The sequence below is a fragment of the Solanum dulcamara genome, chromosome 8, assembly GCF_947179165.1.
Source record: "Solanum dulcamara chromosome 8, daSolDulc1.2, whole genome shotgun sequence".
NCBI classification, from domain to species: Eukaryota; Viridiplantae; Streptophyta; class Magnoliopsida; order Solanales; family Solanaceae; genus Solanum; species Solanum dulcamara.
This window is the reverse complement of record NC_077244.1, coordinates 64,139,383-64,152,338: the sequence shown is the minus strand read 5'-3', so window position 1 is coordinate 64,152,338 and position 12,956 is coordinate 64,139,383. Positions and strand designations below refer to the sequence as shown.

The following is a 12,956-nucleotide window of genomic DNA, read 5'->3' as shown; positions in this document are numbered from 1 at the left end:
TGATGTAAAGTCTTTAGCTTGGACTATGTGATGCCTTTGACTCAAACGGTGTAAAGTCTTTGCCTCAGATGGTGTAAAATTTTTGATTTGGACTATGTGATGCCTTTGACTCAAAGGGTGTAAATTTTTTACCACAAATCATGTAAAGTCTTTGCCTCAGACGGTGTAAAGTCTTTGACTTGGACTATGTGATGCCTTTGATTTAAGTGTTGTAAATTCTTCGTCAAGGATAATATAAAATTATTTGCTCAAACAATGCAACGCTTTGATTCAAATATTCTAAAGATTCATCGGATAAGAAGATTTTTTTTTTTTGGAAAATAACTGCAAAAAAGGGCTACTGCTTAAACAAAAAACAAGGGAGGAACTTAATTGTAAAGAAAACAAGTACATATGAATTAAAAACTAATTATTTTAGTTGGCAATTCATAAAAGACAAAATAAACATGCATGCTGGAATTTTATTTTATTTTTTTAAAAATGATGCCATCATTACAAAGTCAACAAAAATGACTATTATGAAAAGTTATGTTTTACTATTTCTACAGATAATCATAACATCGCTTTGTTTACATATGTATGATAACGTAATGGTGCATCTAAAAAAAATGTGCAAACAAAGTTTCTAGAGAGAGATGACAATCATGTCCTCTTTGTTACCACCATGCTAATATTCGTTGTTCTGAACGAGATAAAGTGAGTTTCTATTGTTATTGTTATTATTATTATTATTATTATTATTTTTTAAAAAATAATAATAATAAAATAAAAATTGGAACATATGACTAAAGAAAACAAGTCATCAATCAACAAAGTTACTTTTTGGTGAGTTAAAAAAGGAAAAAAAAAAAATTTAGCCACTTCCATGTAACATACATAGTAGTTGTTTAAACAAAGAAAATTTTCCTTTTGAAAAGTCGGTGGCTGATTGATTCTCTTTTATTAAAAAAGGGATTGTACCTTTATGTTCTTTTCTAAAATTACAACTTGTTAATTTTTTTTGAAAAGTTGACAAGAAGTTCATAATGTGATCAAATCTAAAACAAAAGCAGAGAAAGGAGGCAGTCAAGAAGCTTACCAGAATAATTAGAAGCTAGAGTGATACTAGAACAGATACACACTCAAAGAGACTCACCAACTACTGCAAACTTTTATGTGCATTTGCTGGGTAATAGACCAACAGCCCCCTGGAAAAATATGATGTTTAACAACAGTGCAAGACCAAAGGCTATTGTTACAATGTGGATCATGCTGCAGAATAAACTCCCAACTACAGACAGATTAATCTCCTGGGAAATGGATGTCAACCAACAATGCAAACTCTGTCAACAAGATCTGGAAAATAGAGAGCATCTGTTTACTCAATATGAATTTACTAGAGCTATTTGGAAGAAACTGCTTAATTGGATTAAATAGCCACTCTTTCACGCTGATACATGGGATATGCATTTGGAATGGACTCTGAAATAATCTAAAGGCAAGTCTCACAATGCACAGCTCTTCAAATTAATATATGCTGAGTGCTCTTATGCAATATGGATGGAAAGAAACCAGAGAACTTTTGAAGAAAAAAGAAGAAACTATGAAGAGATAACTAAGGAAATAGCATATATGTGCACTTTGAGAGCTCCTTTGGTGATTAGTACTCGACTACAACAATCTCTCCTCTTCTGAAACTAATTGTAGGTTTGAGGTCTTACTTTGAGTTTTATTTCTTGTTGGATAACAAACTGTGATGTAGTTTGTTATGATTATGTAAATATCTCTTGGTGATTAATAAAAACTATTAGTTACCAAAAAAAATAATTAGAAGCTAGTTCTCAAGGCTTCTCGGCAAAATTACGAATGACTTTGAAGGAATTAACTGCTATTTATAGGCTAGCTTGAGAGGGTACTAGTATCCTAGTCCAAAATATATTCAATTTTGATAGGTAGTATATTTTTTAAATAAGGTCAAGAAAAATTAGTTTTCTACTAAAAGATTAAAATTTTCCATAAATTCTATCGAGGAAGGATAGTACTACTATCAGTCTTCTAATTGAACTTATCTTGCTGTAGGCGGCAATATTATTTGTGACAGACAAAAGTAGCAGTCCTAGTGGGTTTTATCAAGGCTCCTAACTGATTTCAAATTCTCAGTTATTATTTTATGCCAATTACAAGCTAATGTACAAAATTTATAATATATATATATTAGCTAAATAAATGGAATACTCCTAGGAACTGTTGGCATGTGAAAACCAAGCCAATTCAACTTTAATTGTCACTTTGCTATATCTTGATCCATTCCACGTGGCATATTCTTGTGATTTTGATAACTATAAGTCCCCATTAAGAGCACAATAACCCAAAATTCTCCTACGAATTAGAGGATATCTTCACTAATTACTTCTAGTCTTCAAAAAATAAAATGTCTTGACAAAATTTGAAGTAGGGGGCATTTATGAGCCACTAAAATTTTATTGGATTTAAATTGACAAATTAATTTGGACTATATTAAATTCAAGAAAATAGTCCAAATAATGTGGCAATTCAAGTCAAATAAATGAGCCACTAAAATCATGACACGTGTCGAAGTTATGTGGCAATCCAAGTCAAAATAAATAGGCCACTAAAATCATGTCACGTGTCAAAGTTATGTGGCAATCCAAGTCAAATAAATGAGCCACTAAAATCATGACACGTGTCGAAGTTGTGTGGCGATCAAAGTCAAAATAAATAGACCACTAAAATCATGTCACGTGTCAAAGTTATGTGGCAATCCAAGTCAAATAAATGAGCCACTAAAATCATGACACGTGTCGAAGTTGTGTGGCGATCAAAGTCAAAATAAATAGGCCACTAAAATCATGTCACGTGTCAAAGTTATGTGGCAATCCAAGTCAAATAAATGAGCCACTGAAATCATGCCACATGTCAAAGTTATGTGGATTAGAGGCCGCAAATTCTCTACAAAACTACAAAGTTCAAGTAATCAAGTTCAAGATCAAGAACGAAGGCAAATATCAAAAGGTTCGAGATCAAGTTACTTGTTCATACTTATTATTCGTCATAACCATACAAATGTTCGTAACGAATAATTCAAATCTAAGTTTGAAGACAAAGATTCAAGATTAAGCTATTCAAGCCCTTCACTCTAAATCAAATTCAAGTTCGACATATTACATATTATTTGAAGAATCAGAGGATTATCATAGAGATTGTAACACGCACTACATTTTGAAATCAAATATTACACTTTGTTACTCCAATTTTCCGGTCTTGATTATTTATTTTTCTCCACTCGAAAATTTGTTGTTTACACTATTATATTACCTATTATTTTTATTTGTATAACTAGGTGATGGAAGATAGAAAATTAAGGGCAAAATAGACATTTCATTAGATAAAAGGAGAAAAATGATTATTATTGAAAGTCGGGAGAGGGAGTTTGACTTTTAAATCAAACTTAAACATTAAGGGCAGAGTATAGCGGGCCAAAATCTCAGCAAGTCAAGCTTGTCCTGCCCTGCCCGACTATTACATCCCTAACGTCGCAAGTACAACTATACTTTAGAAGCTGGGCTCATTTGCATATGGCCAACTTTAATAAAATCTCAATTACTGTAAACAGGGCTAGTAAAGTTTGGATGAAATGTAATGTTCATTTCTTAAATTTATGTATACACTTTTCATAAGGAATGAGAACAAGAGATGAGATAACAAGTCTTTTGCAGAGAAATAGTAATTGAATCAGTAAGTTTTTATACAAAATAGATTGGTAGGATCCAATTACTACCTTTCTTTCACCTTGGGAGGTGGTCTTTCAAAAAAGGAAGAAAGAATGTCACTATTTTCTTGAAAAATTAATTGACAGAAGCAAAAAAAAACCAATTCTATGTACAGTGTTTTCAGGGTTGCGTATGGAATTGAGATTGCTGCCCTCTGATTTGTGTCCGATTATTCATATAGCCGAAGTTGAAATGGTCATGTAGTTGTTGTCCAGGACTGTCTGGTGTGAGAAGATGATCCCCTTGCACCATTCCTACATATTGTTGCACCACTAACACTGAAACAATTGCTGCATTATCTGATGATGCCAATAGATCTCCTATTGCACCTAGCTCCGGGCACTCGCTCCAATCAGTAAGTCCTGCTGTCAACGGCGATATGGTGCCTTGTCCTCTGCCAACTATGAACAGGTCATGTGATTGATCTATTGTCCTTATTGCTGCTACTGTCTCTTCTCCATGATTTACTACTCTTTCAATGTATACAACTGAATCATCATTAGATGTTCTTTCCCTGAACTCACTAACATAGTCTTCGTCTAGCTGTTTTTCTTTGTCATGGTCTGTTACCACTGTTAGTACATTTGGATCATTCATACTACTTCTTGAATCTGATCTTGTTTCTTCAATTGCTGATTCTCCAGGGAGGAATCTCATGACTGTGAGGTTGATTCCTGTATGTTCCCTCATTCTCAATCCGTAGGACAATGCTTCACGATCATCCGGTCCACCAAAGAATAGCACGGCCACATGGTAAGAAACTTGATTTGCTGCTAACCTTGTGGAGCCGCTTAGTCCTCTGTCAACAAGTATACCAACAGAACAAGGTGCATTGGCTAATACGTTTTGGTTTATGGTTCGAAAATTTGGATTCGTGATTTCCATTCCGCCATCAACTGTTTGCTGCTTGTGAAAAGGAATGATTAGAAACGCCACTCGCTTGTCCTCAGCCACGGTGCAAATGTCTTCATGCATGGAGGAGTAAGGGGAGATGGCAGTGAGGGGTTGCACAGAGACACATCCAACATGTTGCTCAAAGTTCTCGAATGCATTGATAATGTGATCCGATTGAGCTTGAGTTCTATTAAGCGCTGGCCTACCAGATTTTCGCGTATTATGGACGATTAGCATGGCAGACGAGCGTCCAGTGAGCTCAACAAGGTGGAGGACATATATACATATTGGAGATTTCTTGGTAGGACAAGATGCTTCAAGAAGATTGATGATTGTTGGAACATTTCTAGGTGTGTGGATGCAAGCCAGTACCCTGAATTCACTATCTGGTTTCGTACTTTGAACTGTTCTTCTTTTATATGGCGCAAACTTTCTTGCTGGCTTGTAAATCAACGTCACAATTGGGATGATGATTGCAGTCATAAGCACAGCTGCCATGACCATAATTGCAAAAGATTTGTCATCAAGAACCTACAAGAATGCAATCAGGTTAATGCGTAAATAGAACTATTACTACTACTATATTTCTTTGTATGACAACACCAGCAACATACCCAATGAAATCCCACAAGTGGAGTCCGGGGAGGATAGAATGTACGCAGACCTTACCACTACCTCGTGGAGATAGAGGTAGAGTGGTTGTTTCCGAATATATTTCTTTGTATGGTGTGAAGAAAATTGAGAACGTACCTTTTGGTCTTTACCAACATTGATGACAATCATCTCAATGAGTCCTTTGGCATTCATGAGGAGACCAAGAGTAATGCCTTCATGGATTGGTATTCTGTAATAGAGTGTTACAAGGACTGTTCCAGCTATCTTTCCAGCACAAGCTAAGACTATGAGCAGAGCTAATATGGCCCATGTACCAACTCCATCAATGGCACTAATCTCCGTCTTGAGACCGCTAATGGCAAAGAAAAGAGGCAGCAAAAGCCCCGAAACAAAGTCCTCAAGCTTTTCAATAAGTGTAAGGCCAAGGTGACCGTTAGGAATGATCAAGCCAAAGATAAAAGCCCCAAAAATAGAATGTATTCCAATGGCATCTGTTATGAATCCACATATCATGACTCCTGTGAGAATGATGCATATAGAGAACTCACTGATGGATTCGCCTTCTGGAGTTCGCTTTATCATCCATCCAATTATAGGCCTAATAATTATAATGCAGAAAACAACAAACGCTACACTTGAGAGTAGTACCCAAACAGAAGCCAAAGCCATATTTTTATTCTCAGAAAATGCAATAGCAAGAGCCAAGAGAATCCACGCGAAAATGTCATTTATAAGAGCAGCCGACATGGCTATCCTACCAATTTCAGTGTTAATAAGTTTCAGCTCCGCAAGAATTCGTGCAAGAACAGGGAATGCAGTGACAGAAAGTGCAACTCCAAGGAAGAGCACGAAAATCTCCTGTTTAGTATCTTGTGAACTCTTATGCAACAAGAAGGAGAATGAAACCCCTATAAGAAATGGAACTACCATCCCTGCTAGAGCTATAGGTATCGCCTTTTTCCCTGTTCTTCGGATAACAGCAATGTCCATTTCTACTCCAACCAGAAAAATAAAGTAAAGAAGCCCTATATTTGACATTGTCTCAAGGACCATCACACTTGTTAGAGGAAATACTATATCAGCAAATCTTTTACTTCTTCCTAATACTGATGGTCCCAAAATTACACCACCCTGTCACCATTGAACATAACATTATTAGTCTACTTAATCAAACAGATATAACAATCAGGAGCGGTTTAATAGAATTAGTGGTCTAAAACCAATACCATCCATAGAAACAGATTATCAAACATCCATCATATTATTTTACGACCAATTGACGAAAACGAACAATTCTCAAATTTCACCTAGACCAACATTATTCAATTGCTCCAATCATTACTCCTGTTATATATGCATGATTTTCTCCTACGAAAAAGATTATGACTAATGAGAACATCAAATGCAATAATACATACATAGAGGAGATTATAAAAGTGAATGAAACTTACAAGAATCTCAGCGATAACGCGAGGTTGTCGAAATGGTTTCAAGATAAAAACGAGAATACGAGTAAAGACAACAACTAATGTCAATTGCAAAATGAAGAGTGGCAATGCATAATCAAGTGGATTTTCACCCTGCCATACTCCATTCGTCGTTATCATCGCTGGTGAATAACATACTATGTTTTTCTCCGTTTTATTTCCCACCGTTACTAACTCTGCTGCCATTTTGTCTCTCCAATGTTGTCCTTATTCTAAAATTAGATCCACGAAATTGTAGCGTAAAATGTTTTCAACCATATAAAATCATCACGAACATGCATGAGTACGTGATACGTTCGTTGGATATTTAAAGATTTCCATGAAAGAAAAAGGAAAAAAAGAAAGAAAAAATTGAAAGTTTTGATAGATACAGAGAAAAGGGAGAAAACAGAGAGAAAATTTTTCATGGTGGAATTGGGATGAGAGATAATAGGAAATTAGGTTGTTTCAGCGGGTAGACTGACTCATTTGAACGCTAAATCTTCTATGGTCCATAATTACCAGGGGAAATCTACTTTTATAAAAAAAATTAAAAGAGTATTATTCCGAGTTGTTGGCGTCGACAAAATTAAAAATATCATATGTTAAAACATTTGCTTTAGGTCTATGTTTGTTTAGCTATATAGGCATATACCAATTACCAAGTACTCTTCTAAATGCACGAAATCACAGTAACTCAGTTGATTGACTATCTTAAGTTTTGCTTTGCTGGTGATTAGTGGCGGATCCATAACTTTAAGGTGGTGTGTACTAACTTTCCTTTACCGTAAAGTTGCTATCGATCATAAAATAAAATAGAAGTACAAAACTATATGAACAATATTTTTTCTTTAAAAAAAGTTAATGGAAAAACATTAAAAAAATTGGAATAATGATCAGAAAAATACTCGAACTTTGACGAAATTTTGCATATATATACTTTTAAAATGCACTATTAAATAGTGCAGGGGGTAATACGACCCACCCAAAGTTTGGGATTGTTACCAGTGGCGGACCCACATGGTGTCCAGGGGGTTCATCCGAACCCTCTTTAGCGAAAAATTATACTATTTATACATGATTAAAATATTTTTTTATGTATAAATAGTAGATGTTGAACCCCCTTCGGCTAGTTCGTGTGTCTACTTTTTCATATTTTGAATCCCCTTATTAAAAATTCTGGTTCCGCTACTGATTGTTACAACAATTTTTATCAAGGTTTGGATATTTTTCAGACCATTATCCCAAAAAACTTTGAGTGATTTTTATATAATGTGACATAAATGGTTCAAAAATGTCATTCTGCTGTTAATGAAGGGCAATTTTAAACCTTAAAAAAAGTTGAAGACATTTTTGAACCAATATGTGGAAGGAGGACATTTTTGAACCATTTATGATACGTTAAGGGCATTTTTAACCCCTTTTCCAACATATATAATCGTGTTCAAGTTAATGGGTGCTCGAGCACCCAGAATACTACACGTGGATCCGCCCTTTGATGAGTGTTCGACTCCCCACCATGTAATCTCCCCCAGCACACACATTTGCCCTTCACAAAAGAAAGTCTTGTAAATGCATACACAATGAGTTGCCAAATACAATTCTTAGTTATACAAGAACATAGGGGCATCGAACTTTTCACATGTAAATTGGAGTAAATTAAAGAAATGGCAAGGACATTGGTTTAAAGATAACACAGAAAAAAATCTCTTAATTAAAAAAAATGGTAAAAACGATAGTCATTAGTTACAAAAGAAGTAGCAAATATTTTCCTAACAAAAGTAGTTCTTGATGCCATGTAACATTCATCAGCCTAACTGTAAAGTAGTAAAAGGATGAGCATGTTCATCTCCCATCTATGCTATAAGGCCTTATGTCCCCCTCTCTTATGTACTATTTTGCTTGAGATTAATACATAGGTAGGGGTCATGTTAAACTCCCCCACCCAACCCCCACAAACATCACTGTTGACACCATTTAAGAAGGTTTTGATAATGACAATTGAGAACCAGATTATGGAAACCCAATTCACTTGCTGGATGGTGCAGTAGGCAGATGCGGAAAACCGGACAAATCCTTTTACAAGTCAAAAATGCAGAAATAAGGAAAGACGGCACAATAGGACTCCTATAAGGAAAAACAATAAAATAAAAGTTGTACTTTCCTTGTAGAACTCAACTAGGTCTTCAAAAACTAATGCTATAAAAGGAGAAAGGCGTATAAAGGATTTTTTGGCTTTTTGCAAAATCTGATATCGAGAGTTTTTCAAGCAAAAGGCAAGGCAACATTCCAAGAGTAAAACATTGAAGAAAGAAGAACTAAAGTTAGATTTTCTTTCTAAAAGTTAATTCATGTGTTTGAAATCTACTTAGGAATATTATTGAGTTATAATTTTCTAAGATAGAAAGTGAGGCTTGTAACAAGAAGTGGGTTTGACTTCTTGGAGAGTTTGAGTTGCGATTATAGTTAATCATTAGAGTTAAGTGTTTGAGTTAGTTCTTTGATTATTGAGTTGTAATCTAAACTCTCTTTGAAAGTTAGTGAAGTTTGATGGAAATTCTACGAGGTATAGGTTGTGGGTTTTTTTTCCTTGAGCAAGGAGGTTTTTACAATAAATTCTGTGTCTTGTCTTTACTGTTTACATTCGTATTACTAGTTCAAGAACCTGGTTTCTTGAAATCGTTAGGTGGTATATGTTTCTTCAATTGGTATCAGAGAAGTCTTTTTACTCAAAGATTCAAATCTTGAAAAGAATCAATGGCTGCACTACCTACTGTATAAGAAGGACAATCACAGACAAAGCCGCCACTATTCAATGAAAAATACTATGGATAGTGAAAGAATAGGATGATGGACCACCTGATAGGAGATAGTCTAGATCCCTGGATTGTTATCCTTGATGAACCCACTATTTCTATGAAGATTGGAACAGATGGGACAACACAGGTACCAAAAGATAGAAAAGAGTGGAATACGAAAGATAAACTGGCAATTTAAAACAACGCAAAGGCTAAGAAGATTTTAATTTGTGGAATATGACTAGATGAATACAATAGAGTCTCTGCTTATCAGATGCAAAGGCAATATGGTACACCTTGCAAACTACCCACAAGGGAATCAATCAAGTCAAGAAATCAAAGATCGATAATCTGAATCGACAGTATGAACTGTTCAGAATGATGGATGGAGAAACAATTCAAGACATGCAACTATCAGAAAATTCCTAAGTATTCTTCCTAAATCATAAAAAAGCAAAGTAGAAGCGATTACTGAGGCACATGATCTTGACACTTGGATGATGGATGAACTCATTGGAAGTCTGCTGACCTGTGAAACAAAGAAGAACCAAGAGAAAAAATCATAGACAAAAGAAAGGAGAAGAACCTGTTCTTAAATCCACTGAGAAAGATGACTTTGAACAGGAGAATATAACACTGATGAAGAAAAGGTTTTAAAGAATGCAGAGAAAAGGAAAAATAAATCAGAGGAGACAATCTCAAAGAACCATTGACAAAGACTTGAGAGAGCAACTATATCACAAGTGTGGAAGTCCAGATCACTTCATCAAATTCTGTCCATTATGGGCCTTGGAGTACAAAAAGAATAACCCTAAAAGAACCAAGGAAGTCAGAAGTAATCAATACATTCCTACAAATCGAAGAATGTTCAATCAAGAGGCTGACTTGATTGTGAAGAAAGCTTTTACAATAATGAAAATTCTTCTGGAGAAGAGTCTGAAGGGACTGAAGCTGAAAATCAGCCATTATTGGCAATGAAAGGAGAAAGGGAGTACAACTTCCTAGCACTAGTGGCAATTGCTGAGTCAGATGATGAGGAGAACCATTATCAGTCAAAAGACACAATCCTAACTCTGATGGCTGGAATAGATTCAGAAGAAGACGAGGAGGACAACAAGCAGTCCAAGGTAAGCTGTCATCAAATCAAAAAAAATCTTCATCTCTATTCTAAAAGAAAACTAGAATCTTTATCTGGTGTCATCATTGATGCATATCATGCAACATGTGCTGCAAAAGAACAGATGTTGGATGATTATTCTATCTTGAGAACAGAGAATGAGACTTTAGAAGCCTTAAACAACAATGTTCAAGAAATAATTAATTGGATGAACTCCTATAGGAAAGGAAAAGATGTACAAAACAATGTACATCTTGCTCTAGATGAAACTATAAAAAGATTAACCAACGAGTTACAGTCTTTAACTAAAAAGAATGAAGCTCTACTTGAGGAACTTGAGAAAACTAAAAGGGAATTGGAGATCAATATGAGATGGACTAAGTCATTCATAATGCTCGACGATATACAAAGAAGTCAATCCTCAACTAAACATGGAATAGATTTCAAGAATAATTTTATAAAATTTGGTGAAAATTATTATGCTATGCCATGTACGCACTGTGGATAAAATAGTCATCAAACGCACATATGTCAAAAGAGAAACATAGCTATTAAAAATAATATAACCTATGTGAAAAAACAACTTATGGAACATGAATCAGGAAACTGGTTCACAAACATAAGCACTTACCCAAATGAACTAAGAAAAACCTAATTCATCCTTTCACTCACAAACAGGGACCCAAGTGGATCTGGGTGTCCAAAATTAATCTCTAATTGATTGTGCAGGAACAGAAAAGAGGAAGACATAAGCAGTGGTACTTAGATAACGCTTGTTCAAAATACATGACGGGAAACAAAGATAACTTCCTCTTACTGAATGATTTCCATGGCGGAAGCGTAGCTTTTGGAAACAGAAAGAAAGGCGAAATCATGGGAATTGGCAAAGTTAGACCTTCCCATTCTCAAGCAATAGACAATGTGTACTATGTTGAAGGATTAAAACATAATCTTCTCAGCGTATCACAAATGTGCGACTGAGGGAATGATGTACTCTTTACATCAACTGCGTACAGAGTAACTAGTGCAAAATCAAAGAAACTGGTCCTTATAGGAAAAAGACACAAAACAATTCTACAAAATTGACATTATGGGTCCTAGGGGTGTCAATGGTACGGTTCAAACGGTTATTTTATAAAATTTATACCATACCATTTTTTTGGTTATTTTATTTTATATAACCAAAACTAAACTTTTCAAAAGCGTCCCATTATCTCGGTGTTTCTTCAGTATTGGTACGGTTTGATTAATTTTCAATATTTTTTAAAAAACAATATAAAGTTAGAACACACCACCATGTATATTTGTGTATGGCTTTGGAAAAAATTCTCTAGACATTTTTATTGTTTAATAGGTGATGATTAAGAAAACAAGAATAGAGATTCATCCCATTATACTATGATAGTGTAAAATATTAACCAAAGATAAAAAAATATATATAATTTACATTACACGAGAGGAAAGAACTCAATCAAGATGAAACTCAAAAACTGAGTTTACTTGATTTAAGTATACAATAAGAAAAATTTAAACTATAAGAGAGAAAAAATATCTAATCACTTGTAGCTTATTATCCAAGATTGTTTGAATACCTTATAGTTTAATAGTTACTACTCGAGAGTTGAGATATTAGAATTAATTTAGTTTCAATTGGAGTAGTATGAGAAGTTTTAGTGTTGTGACTTTGACTGTTAATTATGTTGTTAGTTATTATCACTTTCATTATGTTGGGCCTAAAGCAAAAAAATTAATGTTTTATTATTTTTAAACTTAATATATAAAATATATTTTACACTTATATTATTTGGTACGGTTCGATTTTTTTGGTTAATTTTTATAAAATAAAAAACCTATCCAATTATTCGGTACGGTTATAAGTTTATATAAAAACCATTAGTTTTATAAAATAAACCTAAAAATTAGTTCGGTATGGTTCGGTTCGGTTCGGTTCGTTAAGTCGGTTTTTTAAAAACCATTGACACCCCTATTGGGTCCAGAAGCACCAATGCTAAAAGTTTAAGTGCAGTTGATGATAATTCATTCTTATGGTACAAGAGACTGGGCATGCAAGTTTCTCAACAATAAATAAACTGATCTCAAAAGACTGGTACGAGGACTGCCAATGGGAAGATTCAATGAAAATCAAGTATGTGGAGTGTGTGCACAAGAAAAACATGTGAGATCGTCATTCAAACCAAAAGGTATGGTAAGCACAAAGAAGACCCTGGACCTATTGCACATGGACTTTTGTGGATCAATGAGAGTTCAAAGTCATGGAGGTAAGAGGTGTGTGTTG

The 12,956-nt window shown here is 34.6% G+C and overlaps 1 protein-coding gene across 1 annotated transcript; it reads right to left on the bottom strand.

The window, feature by feature from the left end:
• Positions 1 to 3,890: 3,890 nt before the first annotated feature.
• LOC129900986 (cation/H(+) antiporter 15-like) lies at positions 3,891 to 6,952 on the bottom strand. Its single transcript, XM_055976088.1, has 3 exons — positions 6,731 to 6,952; positions 5,415 to 6,410; positions 3,891 to 5,195 (listed from the first exon to the last, which is right to left on the bottom strand). The coding sequence occupies exons 1-3, from the start codon at positions 6,950 to 6,952 to the stop codon at positions 3,891 to 3,893; spliced, it is 2,523 nt and encodes an 840-aa protein (XP_055832063.1).
• Between the last annotated feature and the right edge of the window lie 6,004 nt (positions 6,953 to 12,956).